The sequence below is a fragment of the Metarhizium brunneum genome, chromosome 2 (genome assembly GCF_013426205.1).
Source record: "Metarhizium brunneum chromosome 2, complete sequence".
In the NCBI taxonomy this organism is placed as follows: domain Eukaryota; kingdom Fungi; phylum Ascomycota; class Sordariomycetes; order Hypocreales; family Clavicipitaceae; genus Metarhizium; species Metarhizium brunneum.
The window spans coordinates 4,718,567-4,745,405 of record NC_089423.1 but is presented as its reverse complement, the minus strand read 5'-3'; the positions used below and the strand labels follow the sequence as shown (position 1 = coordinate 4,745,405).

The following is a 26,839-nucleotide window of genomic DNA, read 5'->3' as shown; positions in this document are numbered from 1 at the left end:
ACTCCTCAAAGACTGTTCAGCACTCATTTTTGACATTGATCAATTGGTGTGAATATTCTATTTCTCCTTGTTCTGTTAAGCAACTTGGACATATTTTCGTGTTTCGTCTTCTTACTGTCCTTGTGCGCAAGCATGCCGCCCGAATCCGTTGATTCTACCCAGGCCGATTGGGGATGCGGAACTGAGTAAGTCTAGTCTTCCGAGCCCTTGCCATCTAGCAACAGAAATAATGCTCAAACTACTTAGTTGCTGCACTCTTTCTCCATCCACGAGACAAGAAAGAGAGGCTCTCAGCAGAGAGCGGGTGAACAACATGCTGGAAAATCAAGTCAGCCTCAACATCGATCGAATCCGACTGGGTGCCAATATAGCGATCCAAATAAATGCCCAGGCTGAACAAGGGGAGCTTCACACTGAAGAACGAAAATCTCGTACTTGGCCTAAGAATAATTAAGCAATCGAAACGTCTTCAATACTGTCTTGGGTTAGGCATTGTTGTTCCTGATGTCAATGCATCACTGGGCAGAAGTTTGCCGCTGTTGCGGTTAAAATCTGCTCAGCGACGGAAACTCGCCGTTACTCGGCTTCAGAACACTGCGCCAGCTGCTTATTTGAAATATTTCTTTTATTCGGAGGCTCATCTACGATATCAGTACCGGCTATGAAAATTGAAGAAGAAGAAAAAAGTTGGCAGGAGAGGGTTGGTGGCAAGCAAGTCAAGAGACAGTCCCTGACTCTTCGCAATTTTCCTCCCGTCTTCCGCTATTCCATTCTGTACTTCGCTTCTTTCCTTTGGGTGTTTGGAAACTAAAGATGGTCTCATTAGTGTCTTTTGTCGATAGCCTACCTGACCCTGAGTTCCTGACCAGCCCCTAACTTGGTGGGATTTTGTAGACAGCCCATGGTTTACAATACACCCTTGTTTCTTTTTTTAAGCTGTTCACATTTGATTCGCCGATGAGACAGCCATCATGCCGAAACATGCGGGATGGGACCCCTTAGCCATCTGTGTGACGGTTCACTTAGACACTGAACGCTGAATACTATGTCTCGCGGCTGTCGCGCGAGCAGGTGGAGTGGCCGTGAAACGTGGTCTTGTCAGTCAAACTTGTGGAGACTGGGCAAATAGAGATGCGATGATGTCGTCGTTCATCTCCACCCGCCCGCCCATCAGCCCGTGTAATATCCTATGGCACGATTGCACGATGCCCGAAGTGGCATTGACATGGAGCGCGGCGCCGAATTTGCCACGAGCTTTCTTCAGCGTCATGGGGCGCCATGACTAAGGCAGTACTCCATCTGTGCTTTTACAGTTGAATGCAAAATATTAACTTTACCGAATTGGGCGGACGCGGTGGATCGTCTTGAGCACGCAATCGTGCCCCAGTTCGAGCTTTTTGTAAGCTGGCAGAACAAAAGTCGCCTGTTCTGCTGTCAATTCTTCTTTTCTTCTAGAATTCTGCAACGTTAATCTGTCGCCATTGCATTTTTAACAGCTGGCTATTAAACGCCACTTTTCTCTTTCCCGCATCGATTAAGGTTATTGCCCTCGGCATGGGACCTGCTAAGTGATCGACACTACCAGTATACCCGTATAAACAAGCTAGTATTTCGGTCCGTTTTGGTCTGGAGGACATGTCGGTTTTGCCGCTTTTGGGCTAAATAATCTGCACCTTGTCTCGTTCCCCCGCATCTTTTGCTCCTGGCACTCTTTGCTCTTTAAGAAAGTGGTCTCGCCCTGTCTTGTGTGGGCGTACGGAATATCCCCATTCTCTCTTCCAAAGGGAGCACCGGCCATCTGTGCGAAGACGAATCGCTGATATTCGTCATGGCGGAGAAACGCTATTCTGGGGCCCCGGGCTCGCCAGTGGTGGTAGGCAAGATGAACAGTCAAGAGGCCGACTCTGATGACCGCCATGCAAAGCCTCAGCACATCGAAGATGGTACCATGGCCAAAGAGTCGGACCACCTGAAACGTGCCCTTTCTGCTCGCCAGGTGCAAATGATTGCCATTGGCGGCACAATTGGCACAGGCTTGTTCTTGGGCACGGGAAAGTCATTGGCCACTGGTGGTCCGGCGTCACTGCTGATTTGCTACGCCATCACGGGTGCCATTGTCTTTATTACCATGCTGAGTCTGGGCGAGATGGCGGCCTTTATCCCTATCGCTGGTAGCTTCTGTTCCTTTGCTGGGTAAGAAGACACTCGGAGTCTTTTCTCTTGTCTTGGTCACCCATGCCGGACCGCGAGTAGGACTAGAGCGCTGACAGTCCTGATTCTAGGCGATTTGTCGATGACGCCTTTGGCTTTGCGCTGACGTGGAACTATTGGTTCAACGACGCTGTATCCACGGCCGCGGACCTGGTTGCGCTGCAGCTGATCTTGGAGTACTGGACAACAAACTTTCCTGGATGGGCGCTGAGTTTGATTTTCTGGGTTGTTCTAATCGCTGTGAATATAATCACTGTCAGGGCATATGGCGAGGTAAGACATGTTGGACGGTTCTCTGCGTCGAGGAAAAACATGGTGCTGACTGTTTCATTTTAGCTGGAGTACTGGCTCAGCCTTCTCAAAGTCATTGCCATCATTGTGAGTGCCGGTTCCTTTTACCGCACCATTGTCTTCCGAGGCTAACATCATCATGCAAGGTCTTTATTGTAATGGGCATCGTCGTCAATTGTGGTGGCAACCGCGACGGCCACTATATTGGTGGCGAGAACTGGCATATCCCCGGTGCTCCTTTTGTCGGCGGCATCGGTGGCTTTGCCTCGGTTTTTGTGACGGCTTCCTTTGCCTGTGAGTGAGACAGACACTGCTGAGACCTGCAGCCAAGAGATCTGACCATGTTTTCAGATGGTGGCACCGAGTCCATTGCCATTACAGCCGGAGAGACCAAGAACCCGACCAAGAACCTGCCCCGCGTGGTAAAGAATGTCTTTTGGCGGATTCTTCTCTTCTAGTGCGTATCCCTGCGAATTTGCTACGAATATTCGACGTCTTATCATCGACTAACGTGGTCCATAGTATCCTCTCTGTTCTCCTCATTGGTCTGAATGTGCCATACAACTACCCCAATCTCAGCAGCAAGAAAACCAGCACGTCCCCCTTCACGATTGTCTTTGAAATGACGGGCGCGCACGCTGCTGGAAGCGTCATCAATGCCGTTATCCTCACCTCTGTTCTGTCGGCGGGCAATCACGCCCTCTTTGCCGGAGTGCGATTGCTGTATACACTGGCAATGGAAGGCCATGCGCCTCGAGTCTTTGGCAAGCTGAACAGAAATCAAGTTCCATGGGTGTCTGTGCTAGCTACAAGCTTAGTTGCCGGGCTATGCTTTGGTTCAAGTTTCATTGGCGCTGGTCAACTTTGGTCGTGGCTGCAAAAGTGAGTCTCGAATAAAGAGTAATGTGTGGTGGGGGGGAGAAGGGAAAATTTTTTTTTCTCTCTTCTCGCCTTGGCATTACAAGTATTGCAAGGGCGTTGCTAACGTACACACAGTCTGGTCGGTGTTTCCAATCAACTGTCTTGGATCGCAATTGGCGTGGCCTCGATCCGATTCCGAGCCGGCCTTGAGCGCCAAGGCAAGACGCATCTCCTCCCCTTCAAGAACTGGACATACCCCTACGGACCCTGGCTGTCCGTTTTTCTCAACAGTTTCCTGGTACTCGTCCAAGGGTGGAGCTGCTTCAGCCCTGAATTTGATGCGGTTAGCTTTGTCAGCTTCTACATCGAACTGCCCGTCATGTTGATCATGTATCTGGGCTGGAAACTGATCAAGAAGACTAAATGGGTTAAATTGGACGACATGGATCTCGTCACCGATGTACACACAGCGGACGAGGCGGAATCGGAGACGAAGAAAGGGTGGCAGTCCAAGACGAGGAGGGTACTCAATTGGATCTTTTGAAATAACAGGTTACCGTACCGCACCCAGGAGTCGTCAGAGGGCCTTTTTTTTTTCTGCAGTTATTATTTTGACATGATTGTTGTTTTGTGGAATTGGTCATAGCCTAGCGAGTTCTGATTGGCATTGCTGCTGAGCGAATGAGTTGACATGCATATGTACAATGTAGCTGTACAATCACGGGGAGTGCTTGCCAAGGTTAAAATAAAATATTTCGCTTTGAAACAAGTTCATGAGCATGGATGATAGACATGCAGTGAGGACTGTATTGCAAATTTTCAACAGCCTCGTATACTTTTTGGATCAGCCATGCCAGCTGTCATTGTCTCGGCGGCAAGGTCAGATATTCTGACACCCGTGGTTTTTAGTGTCAAAGTTGGCACAAGGGGCGAATGGAGACGGCCAGACAGAGAGCGATGTGTGGAGAACGGGCCGCGCTCAATCAATTGATAATACTAGATGATGTACGGAGGGAGTACGGCCGGTGCAGACGCCTTGGGGGTCAATTTGTCTTCATGGCCGGCAGTTTCTGAAAACCTTGACAACATGGAGTTTTGAGAGTTGAGCTCTGAAACCCATGTCGTCTTCAGCGACCAGCAAAACCGCCTTGATTGGCTTGTGATGACAACGGCGAGACTTGCCTAGCCTGCTACATATTCAGTGCAACATCCAATATATGATAAACTATCCGTGAGTGGCTGGTCGGTCGATTGGTGTTTTTAGTTGCAACAAGCTCATCAGCGCTGGCCGTGGTTGCGTAAAGAGGGCTGGCTGTCTATTAGCCTCGGGGAGTGGCCGAGACAGCATCACCTTGGAATAGTTCCTCATCTCAGCCACGGACTGAATTCGGGGGTCCCATCTTGCGTAGCTTATTGGTCTTGTCCTACTGCCATGCGAAGAAGGGGAAGAAGAAAATTTTTGCGCGCCCTTCCGCCTTAAAAATTGATTCTGCATGGGTAAACTTGATTAGTGTCAAATGACGAAAGGCGACTAGAAAGATAATCGCCATCAGCCTCGAATTTGCTGCAGCCAGTTTTTTCTGTCCTCAAGAGGTCGATTGTCTCGTAGGTGCGACGCGTCAGTCCAGGGGGTAGTGGCCAACAATTGTCTTCGGTGCCTTCGTGAATCAAGTGTCGAATTGATGCAACGCAGATGTTTCCCATGCACGAACTTGACAAGGCCAGCACCCTGCTGCAACCACCACCACCCGCTGGCCAAGGTCCCTCCCTTGGCGACTGTGCGATTTGTTGACATTTGGATGTGTGGGTTTGTGATTTGCGGGGAGTTGGAGGACTTCCGGTAGGCGTGTAACTATCCAGGTGCCTTACAGTTGGGAAACACGTGTTGTGTAGGGGTTAATGCGTTGATGTTGATGCAAGAAGGGGTTGAGGCACAGCCAGTCGTTTGCCGATGGTCTTGATTGCGTACAAGCATTTCGAATTGAGAAGTGACAAAAACTTTTTTTTTTTTTTTGCCAATTTTCTTTTGGCCATGGTCCCTTCCCAATTGATGGTTCGTGGCGGGTCATGGGACCACGTCAACCGATGGAAATCCAGGGGCCCCATGGAACAAGATGAAAGATATGTATTAATTGAAACAGACCAGCGGGGACGGGAATAAGGCTGTATGTAGAGTGTAGATCAAGGAACGAAAGTCAGTGACTTGAACCTGGGATGAACACCATCATGCGTGACGCAGAGTTTTCACATTCACGCGTTGCCAGTTCCCCTTGCGCCTTATCCGCGCTGCCCGCTACTGCATCGTGCAGCCTCGTACATACAGACCACGGCTTGCAGTGGTCTTGGAAGAATGGCGTTGCGAGTATTTGGCATGATGCAATGGCCACGGAGTGCACCATCAAATCTGGCTATTGCAGTCGTGTAACTACCGTGCCTAGCTCCGGCATGGTTTGGGTCTCCCCATCCGACCTATGTACTCCGTACAGCCCTATGCTTTGACACTCCTCGGGAAGGGGACAGGATCCTCCTTCTTCAACTTTAGAACCATTGTACGTATGTACTTGGTGCAATGGAGATTGCCGCAGGGTATACGGAGTACGGAGTACTAGGGTGATCATTGATGAGTGTCCGACGCCGGGGAGCAAACAACCTGGCCCGGGGATACTGGGGCCTGTAATGACGAGCCAGGGTAGAGGTGTGTGTGAGAGTCGAGACGAGGACGGCGGATGTCAGCGACTCGGCGTCAGATCTATCGGTAGTGTCACTAACCCTGTCTGTTATTTCTGCCATGGCCAGCCACATCATCATCGTCCGTCCCCATACATACAGGCTCGAGATTGAGGGCGAGCCGCCAAGTCGAAAAGGTCGACAGGGTGAGATGGAAAGAATGGAAAGAAGATGGACGAATGAAGCGAGTTGGGCCCACCCTCCCTATCTTGCCATCTTGATGGATAATGGATTGTACCGCGGCAAGTGGGAGACAAAAAAAGCCAATCGTCTTCAACTATCGCGCTATGCTATAATATTATGGTCTATTACCTAGTGTATTCTTACTAGGGCATATGTACTCTGCGACAGACTATAAGAGGTCAACTCTTCAAGGCTGGAGATCTACGGAGTAGAGCTCTCGAGCTTCCGAATGCTAGAAATATCTGCAATTCCTGTCGCTTCATGCGCTGCTGATCAACAGCCACCAACAAATGTGTCACGACTGTTCTCTGTCCCGTCCGTCGTACCTTCTTCCGTCTTGCCTCTATAAGTGGGGCAGTGTTAATGCCATCAAAATTGCACAATTATCTGTCATGAGTTACTTCTGAACGGAGTAAGTACTCTCGGTACCATGTCAAACTCTACACACTTACGATTCCCTGCACATGCACACCCCAGATATATCCGTCAAGGCCTCCAGATGCGCATCACGACACGTCAATTTTTTTAAAAGCCGTAACCGTGCCCACCACTCATACCCTGGCTCACTGGAGACTTTGGCCAATTAGCATGCCCAAGAGGGTGCGGTGGCCGGGGACCCTGCCCAAACGCAAAGGTCAGGAAAAAGAAAACCACCGTTGTGGTCGGCTCCCCAAGGCTTACATTCGAATTTTGCTATAACTCACGCAAACCGAAATGGCGGGCTGCTAGAAAAGAAATAAACCACAGCACCAGATGTCAAGAATGGCACGGAACACGGTTGAGACACCCCTTTTCTTCTTCACGTGGGCAGTCATGGTCGCTGACGAGTCACAACTTTACGCAGTAAGTCGACGTACTTGTGCCGTGTTCGGCCTTCATCATGTGTCCACTGTCTGTCAAGTGACGTTTAGTGGCGGGAGTGGAAGGAAATGGAACAAATGACAACAGGGACCCCCCATGGTACAGTCCATCGATGCAAAGCACATTGCCGCGTACGGGTGGAACCAATGGACCGAAATAGACTTAACCGCAAGATTTGCAAGGTTTTTGCTGACTGAGACGTCCATGTCCAACCCACCGTTTATGGCGCTACGTGATAAGGCATATCTCTTGTCTAATCTATGCGAATGGTCAGTGGCTCTAATACCAAAACCGCGACACTAACATAGGCTCCCAAAGTTCTTGGTTTACGACAAGGAGTTTCGCGGTTCGAGCTAGCAGATGGAACAATCTCTCCCATTCTACGAGGAATTCATGGCTCCGAGTTCCCACGTTGTACTACAGAATACTCAATCTCGTCGTTGGGCTTCAGTTATACACAAGTTGAGCGGACATTGTGGGACTGACCATGTCCGCCCGACTCCAAGCACTCTGCACGAAGCCGCCATCAATCCCTTTTCTCATGAGTTGATAGAGCCCGACTTAGGTTACTGGGCGAAAACACACGGAGTACGGGCCAGTGAATCGAGTCAGAATAGGTCAAGATCCTGGCAACTGGGCGAGGTCGGCCAAAATGGAAATGGGGGGTGAGCTGCTTCTTCCTGTCTCGTTCCATGGCGTGCTAGCAGAAAATCAGTGTGAGCTTTGAGTGAGACATTCCGCGGCGGGCGTAGCAACCCTGGCCGCAACGGCCGCAAGGCAACGAGCGAACCAGGCCTACCCAGTAACAACAGAGAGAGAGAGTTCCATAAGCCAATCAAAGGTTACCAATAGATACAGATGTATGATCCTGGCAAAGGGGTGGAGGTGTGAGTATTGACGGTCTTGCTAACTTGGATGGTTTTTGCAGAATTCTCTACGGACTTGGTCCAGAAATAGAGAAGCGAGCACGACAGGTGAAGACACGGAGGCCATCATGTGCCTCTACCGGCCCCAGGGTTTTGGATGTCCCTGTCGACCACGAGCACTCCGTAGGAGGTTGGCTTGTTGAGCGAGAGCCGGGACGGAGGCCCCTTGACCCTTGCCAGCAAGCAAGCAATATGTCCTCGTTGCCGTTGCCGCCGCCGCTAGTCTTACAAGAAAACACCGCCTAGGAACAGCAAAGTGGTCGCGAAACAAACTGCACCGCGTACGCTACCCTCGCCGGCGCTGGTCCCACCACTCCTCGTGGATGGTGTGTTTAGAAGTGGGCTTCTGTCATCAGTGTAGCCACAACTCACGACACTGAATGGTGTTTTGTGCTTGAAAATACTGACGGCGTTTGGTAGTTCTGAGGTGGGAGAAATGGAGAAATACACGCAGCACACTCATCACCGTCTATTACTGCGACCAAGCCTAGACGCAACCATAATGAATCCCCTGGGGCCACGTTGATACTGTGGCCCTGTCCGAAATTGCAAAGTACTTGACTTATTCAACGTCTTAGCAGCAGTATGTATGAACCGCCAGCTCGCGATACCTCCTCCATGCTTTCGCACTCTCCTCGGCGAGACGAAGCGGGGTTCCCAAAAACCCTATCCCGGGCACTTGGACAGTTGATTCCCAGCCGCTGTTACGCCTTGCCTAGTGGCAGAGGGGTGATGCAGGGAAAAGGCATACGGCATACGGCACGGGAGGTATTGGGCTACTGTTTTTGCGCCGGAATCTACTTGTACAGCTTCTTCTCCAGGGGTGGGTCATTCATGGCCTTCGTCTCGCCGCCTTGTTCCTTCGGGTCGACTATGGACTGTCGTTACGCTCCCTACTCTTTTCAGTACACCCCATCCATACGCCTCTCCCAGTTTACTCTTCCTCTTTAGTCCCAGCTCTCTGTTGTATCCATAATGCCCGGCTCCTCCTGTTGGGAAAAACAATACATGACGCAAACCAGATCCTATTTATCTTCTTACGATACCCATTTGCTTCCACAACGCAGTTCTTTCATCTTTACAGTCACACTCCACACGTATCACGCCTTGATCAAAGAATGCCTTTTGATCGCTACCTGCATTGGCTTGATCGTCTCTGTCGAAAGTGACGGCCTCCTCGTCTTACTGCTAGACACCACTTGGTCCCCCATCTTGCCATCAAAGCCTGGCTGTTTTTGGATACATCCCTCCGTGACCACTTCAGCAACGTGCTCTTCCTCTCTTCTCCACTGCGTCGGCTCCGCTACCATTGCGGCGTTGTCAGGTGTAAATCTCTGGGCTCCCATTTCGTCGAGCAAGGCGGGGAGTGAAAACTTGATGATTGTCGTACGCACAACCACTCGGTTATCGCAAGAGATGGATTCCTCTTCCACCCAAGCGGTCCACGGTTCTGCAAGCAGGTAAGCCCTTTCATCCGCGAATACCACTGCCAAAGTTATTCTTCTTCAAAACTCATCGACATACTAACGGTCATTTCAGTGCCGATGCTCAGAGCGGTCCTGTCACTTACCATCACACACACTCGCAGTACGGTTCGAAGGAGGGTGTCCTGCGTTGGGTCAACGACCCAAATAGACCCGTGACGGTTACCATCGCGCAACTGAGTGTACCGAGTCCGCGTCAACAGCCGGCTACTGGAACTGGTGTACAGGGCCTAGCTTCCCAGACACACTCCAGTAACATCACCTATTCCACTGGGTCAGCACATAATTCTTCTTCTGGTAACTCTTCCTCTGACATCAACTTTGCCTGTATGGGAGCACAGTTTCCGGTGTCACCGTTTGCGCACAGTGCATAACTTCCAAGATGTCATAGTCTTGGCATTGATGAGCGTATCATCACCTTCTTTGGACGCACTGAAACTTCTTCCGGATTGCTTCTCGCCCTGGTCTTCATCATCCACAAAGCCACGTCGAATGGAGTCTTCCGTGCGTTACTCAAGCATTGTATACTCTCACTCATTTTGAAACCGAGTTGTGGTGACGCGTGTATCATCAATCTCAGCATCAAATGTCTGGTTCGCCAGATAACGACAGGTTACGACCAATGTACGTTTCGGCAACTTCAGGAAAAAAAGAACAAAAATAATATTCAAAAATATCGTTATAAGAAAGAAAAAGCAGCATTATGTGACGCACGTCACCTCGAAGCTCTCGAGACGTCCTCCTAGAATGAGGAGCGGGGCAGTGTCGGTTCAGTTGCGAGTGTGTATTATCTCAGAAGCGCGAGGGAAGTCAGCCTTTTAATCTCTCAGCTGAGGGGAGGACAGTGGCGCAGCCGCATGTGCGGCTGAAATTATCGGCTGTACAAATTGTTGGGCAGCCGATAAAGTACAGAGGCTTGACATGGTAGTGTTTTGCTGCCGTGTTATTAGGCCATGCCCCAGAGCTTGCATGCTCGTGTCGTTTGCCACAAGCGTCCTTTGTCTACTTGGTGTCGATCGGTGGTGAACTTTGGCAGCTGGCGCTCGGATACCGGCCCCACTGCGGACTGGACCGTTCCGCAACAAAGGTTTGACCAAAACGGGAAAACAACGTCAAGCTAAATCTTATCGGCTTTGTCAAGTTCTCCAGCTGGTTTATCTGGAAGACCGGGCTAGAGGCATTCTTGCATTCCTCAAGCGTTACATCATCGTTATACAGAAAGTGTACTTTTTTACTAAGTTCGCTCTGCTACAGTTTACAGCCATCTAAGGACTGCCAAGTCAGACTACGAAATGTCAGTTGATGATCTTACCCTACAATTAAGTTTGGTGGAATAAGTCCTTTGTTTCAAAAAAAAAATATTACAGCCCCATTTATTATTATTAATTTTATTCGCGAATTTTGCTTTTTAAAGGGGATATTAGGCTCATTTTTTTTTAAAAAAAAAAAACTGATCAGGATGTTAACGAAAAAAAGGGGGGCGGTTCGGGACTCTTACACATTGTGCTGGGAAAAGTTGGGAGGAATTTTACAGCTTATGCAAAAGATATGCAAACAAATGGTTTCATTCTCGCTATGTACTTATATTTAAACAATAGTTTCATCAGGTGTATACAATTTACGTCTGCTACTCACTACCCCAACCGCCACCGCCCGGTGATTCAATAATAACACTCTCCCCGGGACCCAGCTTTGTTGTAGCCTTGGCGCCAAGATTAACTATCCTCATCTTTCCAGTCATTTGGTCTATGACATGGACCGAGTTCAGACCGGCTTGGCCATCTTGACCACCGTCCATGCCATATGGACGACGAGATCTGCGCTCACTGAGAATCGAGCACTGCACCGGCACACGGAACTCAATCTCTCGCACCGTACCATCGCCGCCCTTATTTCTGCCACGGCCACCGGACCCTGTTCTTAGTTGAAAACGGCGCAAAATGCAAGGATACCGCTTCTCAAAGACTTCTGGGTCTGTAATTCGCGTATTGGTCATGTGCGTGTGCACCCCGCTCTGTCCTACCCAGTCCGCACCAGCTCCTGAGCCCCCTGCTATCGTCTCGTAGTATCCAAATCCCTCTTTATGTTCGCCTGTAATGGGATCTTTGCCCCCCGTCCCGAAGGTAAGGTTGTTGCAGCATCCCTGGGACGCGGCACACGCGCGGAACGCACGGAGAACAACGTCTGTCACGCGTTGTGATGTGAGGACGTTGCCGCCTACTACGGCTAGACCAGCTCCTGGGTTCAGGATCGAATCCTCGGGAATAATGATTTGAATGGGTGCGAGGCAGCCTTGGTTTAAGGGAATAGAGGATTTGACTAGACTGCGGAGACAGTAGATGATGGCGGAGTGCGTGATGGCTTTGGGGGCGTTGGTGTTGCCGAGGACGTGAGGGCCCGTCCCGGTGAAATCGAATGTTGCGGAACCAGAGGGTGAGATGGTAATTTTGAGGGCGATTGGCGTTCCGTCGTCCATGTAGTCGGTTGCGGTCAGAGGCTCGGGGCCAAATTTGGCCAGAGTGTCGCGGAGGAGCCCGCGAACAGCGTCTTCGGCTGTATGCTGAATGGCGTACATATATCTGTGGACGGAGGCGAGACCAAATTCAGAGATTAGGGCCCTAATGAGTGTGATGCCCTTTGCGTTGGCAGCAATTTGGGCCTTGAGATCAGACAGATTGTCTCGCAGTCTACGTGTTCCAGAGCAGCCCTCGTATTTAGCAGGTTCAACGAGTAATAGTCTCTTGATTTCGTCTTCATTGAAACGACCTGCGCTGACTAGTTTCGTGGATTCAATAGAGGCGCCCTCTTGCCAAAGGGCAGAGGAAGTAGGTGGCATGGAGCCCGGTAGGATGCCGCCAATATCGGCGTGGTGGCCACGGGAAGCAACATAGAATGCAAGGTTGTCGCCGTCAAAGACGGGTGTAATGACTGTTATGTCTGGAAGATGGGTGCCTCCGCAAGAAGGGTGGTTGGAAACAAGGACGTCACCGTCTTGCAGCTTTCCCTCCCATAGCTTGTGCTGGTACTGTACCGCGAACTGCATGGAGCCCAAATGGACGGGTACATGGGGCGCATTGGCTACCAGGCCGCCGTCGGGACTGAATATTGCACAAGAAAAGTCTAGACGTTCTTTGATGTTGGTTGATACGGCCGTTTTTTTCAGGGTACGGCCCATTTGCTCGGCAATGGACATGAATCTGTGTCCGAAGACGGTGAGTTGGATGGGGCTGAATTCCTCTTCTACACCGTCGGAGGATCGTTCTTGTTTTTGGAGCTTTCTGTCAATGACAACGTAGCTGTCTAGGATGGTAGCGATAGAATCAGGAGTGACGAGGATAGTCTGGGTGTTGTCAATGATGAGGGCTGGCCCAGTGATGCGTGCACCAACTGGAAGGGATTGGAGTTCGTATACACGTGTGTCTAGGCTACCGAAACCTTCAAAAAAGACTCTGTTGGTTCCGCTGGAGGCAGGGGCAGAGCTCTCTGCGGCATTCACAGATTTGAGTTGGCTGAAAGGCGTATTGGCCTGCTTGGAACCAGTGGTGCCGATAGCTCTGATGCGGAAATCATCAACGATGATAGGTTTCTCGGGGAAATGGAACCCGAAGCCTCGGCGGTGAGACTCTTCAAACTCACGCTGGAAATCCCAATCGTCTCTTTTGAGGATCATAAGCGAGCTGCTGGATCCTTGATACCTCATGCTCAGGTAGGCATCGAATTTGATGTTGTCGGGTGAGAAGCCCTGCTTAAGAAGCTCAAGTCTGGCTTGTTCAGCGAGAAGTTCCAACTGTGCCTGGATACCGGCTTGTGTGTCTTTTCCGTATGTAATGGCGGCTGGCCGCTGAACTTCGTGTACAACATCTGCGAGCGAGATGCCATAGGCGGACAGAATCGATGAGTACTTATGAATGATGATGCGAGAGATTCCAAGGACTTCCGCCACTGAGCAAGCATGCTGTCCCCCGGCACCGCCAAAGCACGCAAGATGGTGATCTGCGGCGTCGTAGCCACGAGCCTCTGTGAGAGCACGGATGGGGCCAGCCATTCCTTCGTTGGCAACTTTCAGGAAACCTAGAGCTACTTCCTGCGGTGAAAATGGAGACAGGCCAGTGAGCTCTCTATCCTTATTAATATCACTCGTCAGGTCGGCGAACTTGGACTCCACGATTTCTCGATTGAGGGGCTCGTTCTCCTTGGGACCGAACACTTTTGGGAAGTAGTCTGGCAAGAGGCGGCCGAGAAACAGGTTTGCGTCCGTGATGGTCAAAGGCCCTCCTTTTCTGTAACACGCAGGTCCGGGATGCGCAGAGGCGGACTCGGGTCCAACATTGAAAAGGCCATTCTTCCATGTCAGGATGGAACCACCGCCAGCCGCAACTGTATGGATGTCCAACTGAGGGGACTGAATGGCAATCCCGGCAGTGGTGGTTTCAAAGACGTGGTCGTATACACCAGCATATCGAGAGACGTCTGTAGAAGTGCCGCCCATGTCGAAGCCGATAATGGGACACTTCTCCTCGTCGTCCCAAGAAGTCTGGGCATAGCCCACGACGCCACCAGCCGGACCAGAAAGAATAGCCTTGAGACCGCTGAATTTGCGGTAATCGGCGAGGCCACCATCCGACTGCATAAACTCGACACGGGTGGAAGCAGACTCGAAGCCCCCACGAAAATTTGCAGAGATGGAATTGATGTATTGCTTAATAATGGGTGTAAGATACGCGTCTGCAACAGCAGAAGTACCTCGTGGCACAACATTAATCATGGGCTGTACCTCGGAGGACAACGTGACAGAGAATCCCATCTCGAGGGCCAGCCTGCCGACCAGGAGTTCATGGTCAGGGAACGCATATGAGTGAATGAAGACGACGGCCACGGAGCGGAAGCCGTCATCCCAGAGCTGTTGCAAATTTGAGCGAACAACAGCCAAATCTGGCACTTGGAGGAGACGAATGGTCTCGCCTGTGATGGCGGTGACGAGATGAGCATCGTCGCCATTCGCAATCGTCTTGGCCGACTGGGGGTCTTCGGTGTAATCCTCCATGGTCACGCGCTCGTCCACCTCAACGACTTGGTCGAAAAGGACTTCTGGGCGTGATACTGACAAATCAAAGATGTTTGGCCGGGACTGATTGCCAATGGCCAAGAGATCCCGGAAGCCCTTAGTGGTAAGGAGGGCGACCTTCTCGCCCTTGCGCTCTAACAAGGCATTGGTAGCAACGGTGGTGCCCATGCGGATGGACTCGAAGTGAAAGAGGTCGAGCGGCTCTCCCCGGGGTAGTTTCTGGTCCGTGACCAGCTCCAAGATTCGGCGAATGCCTTCTGTCGGGGCATCTTGATAATTTGCCGGGTCGACTGATAGGAGTTTGAGAATAATGTCTTTCTGTTGGGGGATGGCAGCGTGGACATCAGTAAAGGTGCCGCCCCTGTCGATGGAGACGCGAATTCCGAGGGACTTGACAGTCATGCTGGCGTCTTGGTACAAAAGACGACGTGTCGATTGTACAATGAGCAAACCCAACGCTGATGGTCCTAGATTACAATGACGTGGGAGAGGCAGTAGTATATATTAAGCCCGGGGCGGACGACCGACCTTGTCTGCATTTATAATACGCAAGTTGCAACAACCAGGTTTTCACCCCGAGGGCAGCGAACCACATTGAACGAGGAGTCGGGGGCTCTGCCATGGCACGAGCGCAGAGAGGAGTCTGAGGGCCATGCTAGGCCACCACAAACAAACAGCAATTGCTCAAGGCGACGGCGAGGAAAGGCCGTCTGGGGTAACTAACGTGAGCCAGCCAAAGGCAAGAAAAACGAGCATCTGGATTCTGGAGTCGTGATGGGACGGGGTGGGTCCGCGGATGGCTGAATGATTGATCTCGAGCGTCTGGGATTCGAGTTGTTGCCGCCAAATTGACATGTGTGGGTCATTTTGTGTGTCGGCCTGGTTTCCCGACGGTCAAGTAGGTCAAGTACTCCAGAGTCCGGAGTGCCTGCCTTCCTGTGCTGCCCGGGTTTCTGATAATGGATTGTGGGACCGATTTCGGCGCGTCAAGTCGATTGGATATCGGACCTGTATTCGAGTACAAAGGTACTTACAAAGTAGTACAACACTGTCTGCTAAAGGAAGGAGACAAGTTCGCACGCGTCCTCCAGAGACCTCCAGGGGCCATGCTCCGGAAGGGCGTACGACTAGCAGTACGGGACTTCTGATAAATCCGTTGTAAGAAAATCGCCTGAATCAACTCGTAATGCTGATATCAAGAGAATGCGATTCGCATCTCTCGGCCACGGACCGTCAGTCGAAGCCGGAGGCGGCACTTGGTTCAAGTTGGTTGGCGGACCCCCGCCCAAATGGCCAAAACGCGCTGTCATTACGGGGTACGGAGTACGGAGTACTCCAATAGCCCTTTCTGCTTTCAATGTTGCCTAGTTCTCTTCTCCCCTCAGCAATGAAAGAAATAACCTTGAGTGGCGCATCTCAGCACGTCCGCACCAACCTGCCCTTCTCCCATCTCCGTCATCTGAATTCCCACGAGCCTGCAGTCCTTGGATAACGTCTGGTCTGTCGATAACGTTGTGCGGGGACCCGAACGATTCGTCTCGGTGCTCCCCTTCTGACGGCGAATACCCCGGATGAGGCTGTTATGCGAGACGAGGCGAAACCGTCAGCGACTCAGCGCCATTGGAAAGCTGCATCAAGCTGGACTTTGGATTATGATCCCGTTCAGCTCCCTGTCAGGCACAGACGGGGTTAGCATTCTTGTCGGGGCCCCAGACCTGCTTCAACATCCACAATCTCTCCACGTTGCAACGCATTGCACCATTCTGCATGTTCCATTGTTTCTCTTTCCTATCCGCCCTCCATCATGAAATCCGCCGCAGGCATGTCAGCAAAGGCGGCAGCAACTCATGCCCAGCCCTCTGATCACGGAAACCTGCGGCCAGTTGCGTAAGTTTATTGCCGTGGACCCTTGCAGGTAGAGCGACCTCTACGCCTTCGCCCTGTCCAGCTGCCAAGAACAGCCGGCCTCAGCAGCACCGAGTAACTTATTACGGACTGACACATTTCATGGTTCATGATGCAGCTGTCTCCACTGCCGACAGCGGCGTTCTTACTGCTCCAAAGAGAAACCCACGTGCTCAAGATGCCGCGATAGTGGGTTGACTTGCATCTACGAAGGGGCAAGAAAGATATTGGTCAATGAATCGTATGTATCTTTTCCAAAGACTACTCATTTGGCTGCTGTGGTTCAAATCTGATGAGTAACGTAGATATTTGCGGGAATTAGAGAGAAAGGCCAAGGCACTGGAAGGTATGAATAGGGACCATGTGCATGTGCATGTGCTCGTGTGCATGTTGCCAGGGCTGATGAGACCTTCTCCCCATAGCAGCCCTATCACAAAGAGTGCCTACGAGTGCAAAGACTAAACATGGTGCTCCTGGCGAAGACGAGGAAGATTTTGAAGATGAGCAGCCACTGCTTGAGCCCTTTACCAATCTCAGCCTACACAGACCGTCAACTAGTATGTAATGCACCTGGCCACGACAATGCCATATTCTGAGAGACGTGCAATGGCTAAATGTGCTTCGATAGGTTTTTTGGGACCTGCATCGTCTGACATCTTCCTTCGAAATGTAAGGAAGCTATCGGGCTTTTACGGAGACGACGGCAGTCTTGATGCCAGTTCAAACTTCTATGAGCCAGGCGCATTAGCCTCAAGGCGGCAATTCTTCAGGCTTCACGTCCGTCTCCCACCAATCGAAATGGCCAGACGACTCTTTGCTGCTCAATACACATACATCGGCACCATTTTTGCCTTCACAGACCCCAAAGAGGAATTCGATAGACTCCTCGTGGAAGCATACAATGGCCCTCCTGACCCGTCGGACAAGGATGCCTGTCTTGCGTACTCCAAGGTTCTGCTCATCTTGGCCTTTGGACAATTGTACTCGGTAAATCAATGGGTCGACTTCAGAGGGCCTCCGGGCTTCGACTTTTTCACAGACTCGCTACAGCTTCTCCCCGAAACCCACGAAGAAGGGTCGATTCTCTGCGTCGAAACCCTTGCATTGGCGGGATATTTCATGCAAAACATGAACCGACGGGATGCAGCCTTTCAATATATCGGCAAAGCCTTACGCATGGCAATTTCCCTCGGTCTCCACCAGGAAGTCAGCAATCACTATCCAAACGCCACCTGTCAGGGCCAGGTTCCTGCGCTCGACGAGGCTGCGCGTGAACATCGGCGGCGAATATGGTGGTCAATATACAGCCTAGATCGCATCCTGTCCGTGAAGTCGGGGAACCCAATCGCCATACAAGACGAAGATATCGGCGTCAATCTGCCGTCAAGGCTGCCTTCAGAGCCGGAATATTGCCCTGCCGTTGTTCTCAGATACTACACGCAACTGTCTGGAATACTAGGCGAGATCCACACCCTCATCTACCGCAGAACAAACCAGGCCGTCCCCAAATCTGGCAAAAGTCTCATGGCATCTGTGCAGAGCATCATCCTGGCGCTGTCAAAGTGGAATAGGGAAGTGCCGAATGAATTGCGCTTTGATCCTATAAAACTGAGCTTCAGTCGTGAAAGTGTTAGCTACTTGGCCCACTATTATCAATGTATCAATATGACTGTTCGTCCGCTGTTATTTCACGTCGTCCAGAAACGATTGAATACAATTCGGAGCGGCGGAGGACCGCAAGAAAAGGAACGGGATTGGAAGGAAGGGCTCTCTCAGACGACAGTGAGGGTCATTGACATGTGTATTGGAGCTGCGCAAGACACCGTCAATATGATGGCAATTGCATCGCAGAGAGACCTAGTTGGTATGTTTGACATTCCTCGTCGATCAATGGCGCCACCATTGGGAAGACAAAAGATAAAAGATGACTGACTTGCGGCGTTAGCAACCTACGGTTACATGGACGGAGAACACATCTTCTCCGCATCCATTGTCCTGGTAATGGTTTGTGCCGCCTTCCCCACCAACATCGCCAACACCACGGCAATGAACGCCGGCCTCAGTCTCCTCCGGGGCATGGGCGAACGGGGAAACAGCCACATGGGCGCTCGCTACGAACTCCTGGCCAAACTGCACTCGGGCGTCATGCCAGGAGCTGTGATCCGATGCACAACTGCCACGGGATCGCCTCCCCATGGCACGGACTTCGACTCCGCGATAACAGGCTCCGCTAGTAGCATGGCGACGGACCGGCTCCCCGCGCGAGTTCCGATGCCCGCCATGGGGTCTATCAACAAAGTCGACGGCGCGGCTGAGCAGACGCTTACCTTTCCCGTGATTGATAATAGCTCGCTCGATGAGCCATTTTATGACGAGAGCGTCACGAGCGGCATGGATTTCGGGCTGTGGGAGGAGGGATTTGCATATCCCACCATGGACCTGGATTTTGACCTCGTACAGAGGCAGCCACAGGGGCAGGTGCATTCCGCTATTGGAGAATTTATGTATATGAGTAGTTAGAGTGTGGAATGACCCCGACACGTGGGAGTTGGGTGCACAGTCTTGGTGTCGACGGTTACGTCTACAGTAAGCAGGAAGGGAAACGAACAAGATTTGATCAGACCAAAAAACCGGGCCATGATAAGAAGCCATGGTATTATCTGATGGGTACCTTGCGCAGGTACCTGGTAGCCATTTGTAGCATAATGATTAGTGTACATATACTTTGCGGTACTGTAGGAAGCTATACGGGTAACCTAGCCAAATACCCGGTAGCATTTGCGGATTGATGAAACAAAGACGGAGTAGCTACATGCGGAGTACTCCGTACCTGGGTAAACCAAGACCCTGTTTTCCCCAGCCAAAACAGATCAACGGATAATACTACGTAATACCCCGTAAAAGGGTCCCCGGCAAAAATTAATGGGCCAGCATTTGAAGCGGGCAGTCACACACGACGCATGGCATAAAGCCAAGGTGGTCTCGAGAGTCGAGATGGACTGGGCGGCCAATGCTCCGTAACTGGGTTCCATATTAACTTAGGCACCTGTCCCGGGTCAGGGCTACGGTAGTTTAGGCGGCCCCAGTATTCTAGAAGGTATGTCTCAACTTCCCAAAGCTTGACTCGCAACGGCGCCGGGGGGTTGCAGGAAAAAGCCACCCCGCGCCGTTGGTACCTGGGGGAAACGCCAAGGCCCCCCCCCCGGGTGAGGAGGGCGAGTCGTCGGCGACCCTCTCCGGTCTTATCTGTCCTTGGTCCGACGTGCCGCACACCACCTGCCTGTGCCTGGGCTGGCTCTCCACACACCCCCGGATCCTGATTGTACATTCTAGATGCCAAACAGACGCACAGAGACGAATACCCGGGCAGTACTCCGTACTAGTAGTGCTACTGCTGCTCTTCAAGCGAGGGCCCGCTGGGGGTGCCATGACGCCCGCGTGGCTACAATTGCGCTCTGGATGAGTCGCGAAGCATTTATATATCTTGGTCCATCTCCACACCGTCCTCTCCCTCTCCCCGTGGGGTTTGGGATATCCTCAGTTTTTAACTGGGACGGAAGCAACAGACACGGGGGATATTCTCACAGCCTCGTCAAACAAATTTTTAATAAATACTTGGCACCCCCCCTTTTTTTTCCTGAGACGCATAGAAACCATCACACAGGTTCATAAAAAAAGAGTAAAAACCCCCAAGCATGTATCCTCCTCCGCCGGCGATGGCTGGCGCCGAAAAACGCAGAGTATCGACAGAATCGCAGTCGCAGGACGTCGTTGGGCCAGCAGTAGCAATGCAGCTCGAGACGATTGACGCGCGCGACGAGCGCAAGCTCCTCCTCAAGCTGGACGCCTTCTTCGTGCCCATCATCATGGTGGTGTACCTGACGTGCTTCCTGGACCGCACCAACATCGGCAACGTCAAGGTGGCGGGCATGCCCGAGGACATTGGCGCGTCGCCGCAGCAGTTCTCGACGGCCGTGTCCATCTTCTACGCGACCTACGTGGCGTTTGAGCCGCCCTGGACCATCATGATGAAGTGGATGACGCCGCGGATCCTGCTGACGTCGCTGTGCGTCGTGTGGTCGCTGGCCACCATCTTCTCGGGCTTCATCACCAACGTCGGGGGCCTGTACGCCGTGCGCCTGATCCTGGGCGCCTGCGAGGCCGGCCTGTTCCCCGCGCTCAACCTCTACCTCACCATGGTGTACAAGCGCGACGAGCAGGCCACCCGCGTGTCGTACCTGTTTGTGTGCACCGCCGTGGCCGGCGCCTTTGGCGGCCTGCTCGCCTACAGCATCCTCAAGATGGACGGCGTGGCGGGCTACGCCGGCTGGCGCTGGGTGTACATCATCGAGGGCATCTTCTCCTTCCTCGTCGCGCCCGTCATCTGGTTCGGCCTGCCCAACGACCCGTCCACCGCCTACTTCCTCACCGCCGACGAGCGCCGCATGATGCAGGTGCGCGCCGTCCAGAGGGCCCAGTACATGGGCAGCGACGAGTTCAGCTGGGACGAGATCCGCATCGGCCTCAAGGACCCCAAGCTGTACCTCAGCGCCGCCATCCAGTTCTGCCAGGACATCCTGCTGTACGGCTTCAGCACTTTTCTGCCCTCCATCATCGTCAGCATGGGCTACTCCGTCATCCAGGCCCAGTACCTCAGCATACCCGTCTACATCTTTGGCGGTCTGTGTTTCCTCGCCGTCGCCTTTGTCTCGGACCGCTTCTGCGTGCGTGGCCCGTTCTTGCTCCTCGCCAATGTCCCCGGCATCGTCGGCTACGTCCTCATTCTGTGCCCTACCAGCAACCCCGTCAAGTTCTTCGGCACCTTCCTCTGCGCCGTGGCCGTCTACAACGGGCCCGGCCTGAATCTGACCTGGCTCAACGTCAATGTCGCGCCGCATTATCGTCGCGCTACCGCCATCGGCATGCAGCTGAGCATCGGCAACTCGGCCGGTATTGTGGCCGGGCAGATTTACCGCAGTGCGCCGTATGTATTGGGGAACAGCTTCTCTGTCGCGGCGCTGGGCCTGTCGCAGTTGGTCATCGTGCTCAAGTGGTTCTACTTGAAGCGTTGTAATGAGGAGAAGAGGAGAATTGCTGACGGAGACAAGGATGACACGAGGAAGGTGAGGACTGGTGATCGGGAACTAGACTTTAAGTATCACCTGTAAGATGGCGGCGGCGGCGGCGGCGGCGGCGTGTGTGTGTGTGTGTGTGATTTGTAGGCCCAAGTATCAGCGAGCTGATCATAAATATACCGTCTGGATAACTTGTTGTTTGATCGTTGCGGTGTGGGCATTCAGAAAACTGGCTGACAAGTTGACGGAATGCCCGCATGCAAGTCAGTGAATTACAAAATCCCGTCTTGGCAAATTGGCTTGTTCCGAAATCTGTCAACGCCAGTAAATGCCCATGTATACACCCCTATCAAATGTAGATAAACGTATCCGGGGCCAACGGCGCAACGCAGTTGAAGACGCCACCCTGTACCAGCCAGCCAACACAAGTACCACTGAAGCCTCACAAGCCCTGGTTGTATCAGTTTCTCCCCCAATACAACACTCAAAAATGCCAAACATGAAGCGTTGTTGTAGGTATCTGGACTCCATTATCGCACGCCCGTTCAGCGTCCCAGATACAAGGAACCATGCTCAGTTTTGTTTAATATATGCGCTCTCTGCGACATGTAGCTTCTCAGTAATTGTCTGCCCAACTAGACAGACTTTCTTGGTCCCAGAATCGCCGTGGTAGGAATTTCCAGGTTTGTCGGCGTGCTTGGGTAGGAAATCAGAGCCCCGTATCGGGTGTTCCATTGGAAACACCCCTAGCTTACCGACCCGGGATTTATAAAGTCTAGGTTCAGGCTCTCATAATTCCATAGCGTCGCCAACTCGCCCAGATCTTGTTCGGTAATAGCGCCGAAATTCGCATAGTCTATGGCATGGTAAGCCTCGTCAGTTGGTGGTGTCATGTTGACATATGATGTTGAATAATCCAGCGGTGCTCCATTATAATGCAGAGTATTTGACGAGGACATTGCGGCGCCCGACGACGTTGGAGGAACCGGAGGGGCACATCCGGCGGATTCGTCAACATTGAAGTAGTGACCAGGAGGCGTGGATTGTGATGCCGGAGCGCCATAGAAATGCGCATCACTGGGCGGAGTTGTATAAGAGGCGTGCGAATCGACAGAGCCAGGGTCACTTGCGAACGCCACCTCTGTCTGATTCATACATGGGGGTGTCAGTGCGAGCTCCTTGCCCTTTGGTCGCTTTTTCGCAGGCATGATTGGTGATTTCACTTCTTGTCCAGGCCGTGAAATGTTCTGAGCAATCTTGGCCAAAACTTTGTATGAGGTTCTAGCGGTTTTGGTCACCGTATTTAGTCGCTTAAGCATTGACAAGGCCTTGTCAACAGCCACCAGCATATCGTCCCGCTTTGAAAGGCTCGAGTCTTGGTCATGCATAAGAGCAGAGCACAGAACAGCAGCTGTATCGAAAATGCAGAAAAGCACAAAGTGGAATTTGGCGTCTCGGGGATAAACGTGGCCAAAGAAGCCGTGTAAAGCGTCCAACAACCGCAGCGAGTAGTCAACGCCGTCGTCACGAATCTTGACTTCGTCGGGTGGCGATTGTTTGGACATTGGTCTGGCTAGGTAGGCTCGAATAGGGTCGAGCATCATGGACATGGCCATAGTGTGAAGGTAATGCCGATGCAGGACAATCCACGGCCGCGACGCGTCGTTGCTTGTGTCTGGATCGACGAAAGCGTAGGTCGATGGAAAGGCGTTCATCCATCTGTCAACAATGACTTGATATGCTCGGACGTCGCCATGCTGAGAAACATCCTTGGGTAGCCCAAAACGGTTGAAAAGTTGAGTAATCAGTTCTGACTGGAGTTTCATGTGTTGCAAAGGGGACGGTGTGTACCCTTCTAAGGTGAGGCTAGGAAGGCCGACATCGATATCCGTTCGATCTATCAGCACCGGTCTTGATAGGAGAGCAGATATTTGCCTTGGATCAGAATTAAAACAAGTTAGTAAATTGCGGCCCAATTTTTAGCAGCTCGCCCAGTGATTTTGACAGGCATCGAGGCCTGAAGTCCAAAACTCACCAATCCCAAGTGTCCAGGATACACCAGATCCTTCTTCGCATCTCACGATCAAACTCGGACATTTGACCGCTAACGGTTTCCTTGTGAATGCCGAGTTCCTGGGCCTCGCGGATGGCGGTGCTGAGAACATGCCAGCATTCGACAAATCGCGCCTCTGATTTGTACCAGTAGCATGAATGCAACAGCGACTGGACATTCAGTAGGTGGTTGTTGCCGACAGGAATAGCGCCGTGGAGTTCACGGCCGGCGTTGTGGTACTGCTCAGTGAGCTGCTGGGCGCTCTGGCCGAGATCAATCTCGAGTTTCCGCTCAAGGTCACTATCGGTGTACTGCGTTGAGCACGCACAAACCATGAGCAGCAGACAAGTCCACTGCATACTAAGCGGACGATTTTCTGAGCGTAGCGACCACCAGGTCTTGTATTCTTCCAGGAAGGAAGGCGGATAAATGATGTAGTAATGGAAGTTTACATGGTTGAGGAAGTTTTGGACCAGAGCATCTGCCATGCAAGGTATCAGCCGTCAGGCATCACTTGTTACTTGCCTGGGTTTTGTTGCTTGACGCGCAAGGGACTGTGAAGAAGCAAGCAGACAAACATACATACATACCTGTGTAGGGTCTAGGAGGGAGGCGGAGCAGGGCACGCTTGAGCTGCGGACATGATGAAGGGTCCATGTAGTATTGCCTAAATGTTTTCGGGACATGCTTGGGTTTTCTCTGCCACAGGTTCTCTTGTTAGCACCGCACCGAGGGACCGCAAATGCTCAACCCGTAGCAGCTGAGCTGGACTGTGTGAGCTCCAACAAACGAGGCTATGTGACATACGGTTGAGCTTGCGTTGAGGCCGGCAAAGAGATGCGAGGCGCTGTATCCCAAGGCCTCGAAACCACTATCTGCGTCCTCCCACGGGTTCGAGTCCATCGACTCCGTGTCCTCGTGACTCAATTGCCGTTTCCGAGTGAAATCATGGCGTGGAGCTTTGTCCTGACTGGGCTGGCTCTGGCCAAAGCGGCACTTGTCGGCGACTTTGCGTTTCTGGCAGTGATTGCATGGCCATTCTCGATTGCACTAGATTCGACGGTCAGATGCGACATCTTTGGCGGAGTGGTCTGTACACTACAGGACAGGAGACTTTGTGGCATCTTCTCGGGGCGAGGGAAACGACAGCTCGCTCGCAAAGGCGTGGTGGTCGAGGCTGCTGGCTGGAACGGGATGGTGAAGTGAAGGTGAGCTCCGGGGGACTCAAATACCTTTTGCTTGCGACGCTGGCACTCGGTACAGGCCGACCGGTGGTGCGTGGTGTCCTTGGGGCTCTCCGTCTCGCCCATGGCGGACAAAGGGTCGCGAATCGCGATGGCACGCGGTCGCTAGTCAGGTCGAGAGTTGAAGAGGTTAACGGTTGCCCGGATGTGGGACGGCGATGGTCTGGGGACAAGTGACAGACAGACATGGACGGATGACGGGCGGGCCAGCCAACAAACAGCACAGGCCGAAGGGCAAAGCTAAGTTCTAAAGTTGGACTGGCTTTTGACTGCCGCGGCGACATCCGGAACTAGTAGTCTCAAGCTCAGCTCTGGTCCAGATGTCGTCCAATCTTGAGCTCGAGTCGGATTCCAAGGACGGAGGGGTCAAAAGGATCTGATGAATCCCGCGACCGCGCACTGGTGGGCTGGGCATCATCGGCATGAGCATCACCAGCATGGGCATGGGCTGGGCGTGGGCATAGGCACGACATGGGTCAACTGGTCTCTCGCCTCTCGCCTCTCGTCTCTCGTCTCTCGTCTCCACGGTCCTCCCTCCTCCTCCTCCTCCTCCTCCTCCTCTCAAGTGCTGACCAGCGCCTGTGACGCCGACGCCCCTCCCGGCCTTCCTTGGACATGTTTCCCAAGCGCCGCCGGGCTCGACATGGGAACATTGAAATTTCAATCTAGATGTGTCTGCACTTTTGCGCGAACCGCCCCGCAGCCGTTAGATGGTGGGCCTTGGTGGCGCACCCATGCTTCTCCATCCACACATGCAATCCATCAATTGATCTCCAGGGATCACGCCGAGGGAGCAGCCAAGCAGCCACACGTCTCAACTGCCAGTGTGATGATGCATTGGCTGCATGTTGTCGCCAAGTCGCTGCGGACCGCACGGCCGGATGCCACCGGGGTGCTGCTGAGGGTTGAGGACACGCATGCCGCCTCCAACATTGAACCCATCATGTCGAGACATCACCAACCGGCAAGAGTCAGCGACAATCCGCCGAGGGACATGACTGCGACGCCCGAACATTTCAACCAGTCGACGACGGCCATCAACGGCCACAAGCATCTCCGTCCATCACTAGTGCTGCGCCAGCTGCAGCCACCGCCGTCGTTGCCGTCACATATCAAAGAGGAATACTACTGCGGAGTAGCAGTACGTTCTTTGCTTCTGTTGACCCCGTCAATGTAATGCAGCCGCGCGAGCTCTTGTCACTTGAAATCGTTCAGTACACGCGACGCGGGCCGGGCCCATCTTGGACGAGCCGTACGTGTACCAAGTCTGGTGTGTAATAAGGGACCCGGGGAGACATAAACTTTGGGAATCCCCTTTCAATGCTAGCAGTACTAGCTTCGGAAATATGATGGCCTCGGTAGTTTCAAGCCTAGCTATTAGTTAGTTAGTTCCGGTCTCTTGATGCTGCTTATGTAGGTCTGCCCACTTACGTAGCATGGAGTGACTCCGATGTCTGCACCGTCCCTAAATAATCTCTTATACTCCGTCAATACAACACTACAGAGTGCTACCATCGGGCCCGCCCCTAGATTGCCATTGCCTACTTACTGACGACTGGCCGCAAAGCCCTTCCTGCAGGGGGGCTGATCCCTGGAATTAGACGAGGGCCATCGTTGTTCTTGGGGCATGCCAGTGGGATACGACAGTTGGTCTGGTGCTCCTCGTGGTTTTGGCAGCTCAATTACCCATCATCGTTGACTACCTAGGCACGGAGTAGTTGAGCAATGCCGTACTCCGTACTCTCTACACCATCCCGTGACATCTCTCAACACGACAACGTGCGCCTCGTCCTACATAACGCTGCGCGAGGACAGTGTTACTGTCTGCGCGTCCCGGTTGTGTGGATAAATGAGATCCCAGGTCTCAACGCCAGGCTCGTTGGTTGATTGGTGCTCATGCCGATTGTCCCTCTGCGCTGGTGCCACACGCAACCGCCGTCATGGACATGGAAG

General features: G+C 52.4%; 6 protein-coding genes across 6 annotated transcripts; 4 read left to right on the top strand and 2 right to left on the bottom strand.

The window, feature by feature from the left end:
• Window positions 1-1,828: 1,828 nt before the first annotated feature.
• On the top strand, window positions 1,829-3,907 carry G6M90_00g043860 (uncharacterized protein; the record flags this gene model as incomplete). Its single annotated transcript, XM_066130337.1, has 7 exons — window positions 1,829-2,193; window positions 2,283-2,484; window positions 2,548-2,589; window positions 2,649-2,796; window positions 2,854-2,941; window positions 3,025-3,384; window positions 3,499-3,907. 7 exons carry the CDS (start codon window positions 1,829-1,831, stop codon window positions 3,905-3,907), a joined length of 1,614 nt encoding a protein of 537 aa, XP_065986520.1.
• Window positions 3,908-9,476: 5,569 nt separating this feature from the next.
• Window positions 9,477-9,918, top strand: G6M90_00g043850 (uncharacterized protein; the record flags this gene model as incomplete). The annotated part of the gene is made up of 2 exons (XM_066130336.1): window positions 9,477-9,520; window positions 9,600-9,918. The coding sequence occupies 2 exons, from the start codon at window positions 9,477-9,479 to the stop codon at window positions 9,916-9,918; spliced, it is 363 nt and encodes a 120-aa protein (XP_065986253.1).
• Window positions 9,919-11,171: 1,253 nt separating this feature from the next.
• G6M90_00g043840 (uncharacterized protein) lies at window positions 11,172-15,011 on the bottom strand (the record flags this gene model as incomplete). Its single annotated transcript, XM_014692234.1, has 1 exon — window positions 11,172-15,011. The coding sequence occupies one exon, from the start codon at window positions 15,009-15,011 to the stop codon at window positions 11,172-11,174; it is 3,840 nt and encodes a 1,279-aa protein (XP_014547720.1).
• A 1,402-nt stretch (window positions 15,012-16,413) lies between these two features.
• On the top strand, window positions 16,414-19,034 carry PUT3_0 (Proline utilization trans-activator; the record flags this gene model as incomplete). The annotated part of the gene is made up of 5 exons (XM_014692233.1): window positions 16,414-16,496; window positions 16,820-16,860; window positions 16,937-17,071; window positions 17,143-18,378; window positions 18,460-19,034. 5 exons carry the CDS (start codon window positions 16,414-16,416, stop codon window positions 19,032-19,034), a joined length of 2,070 nt encoding a protein of 689 aa, XP_014547719.1.
• A 1,196-nt stretch (window positions 19,035-20,230) lies between these two features.
• G6M90_00g043820 (uncharacterized protein) lies at window positions 20,231-21,682 on the top strand (the record flags this gene model as incomplete). Its single annotated transcript, XM_014692232.1, has 1 exon — window positions 20,231-21,682. The coding sequence occupies one exon, from the start codon at window positions 20,231-20,233 to the stop codon at window positions 21,680-21,682; it is 1,452 nt and encodes a 483-aa protein (XP_014547718.1).
• A 653-nt stretch (window positions 21,683-22,335) lies between these two features.
• On the bottom strand, window positions 22,336-24,952 carry G6M90_00g043810 (uncharacterized protein; the record flags this gene model as incomplete). Its single annotated transcript, XM_014692231.2, has 5 exons — window positions 22,336-23,524; window positions 23,625-24,123; window positions 24,233-24,341; window positions 24,450-24,692; window positions 24,740-24,952. The coding sequence occupies 5 exons, from the start codon at window positions 24,950-24,952 to the stop codon at window positions 22,336-22,338; spliced, it is 2,253 nt and encodes a 750-aa protein (XP_014547717.2).
• Between the last annotated feature and the right edge of the window lie 1,887 nt (window positions 24,953-26,839).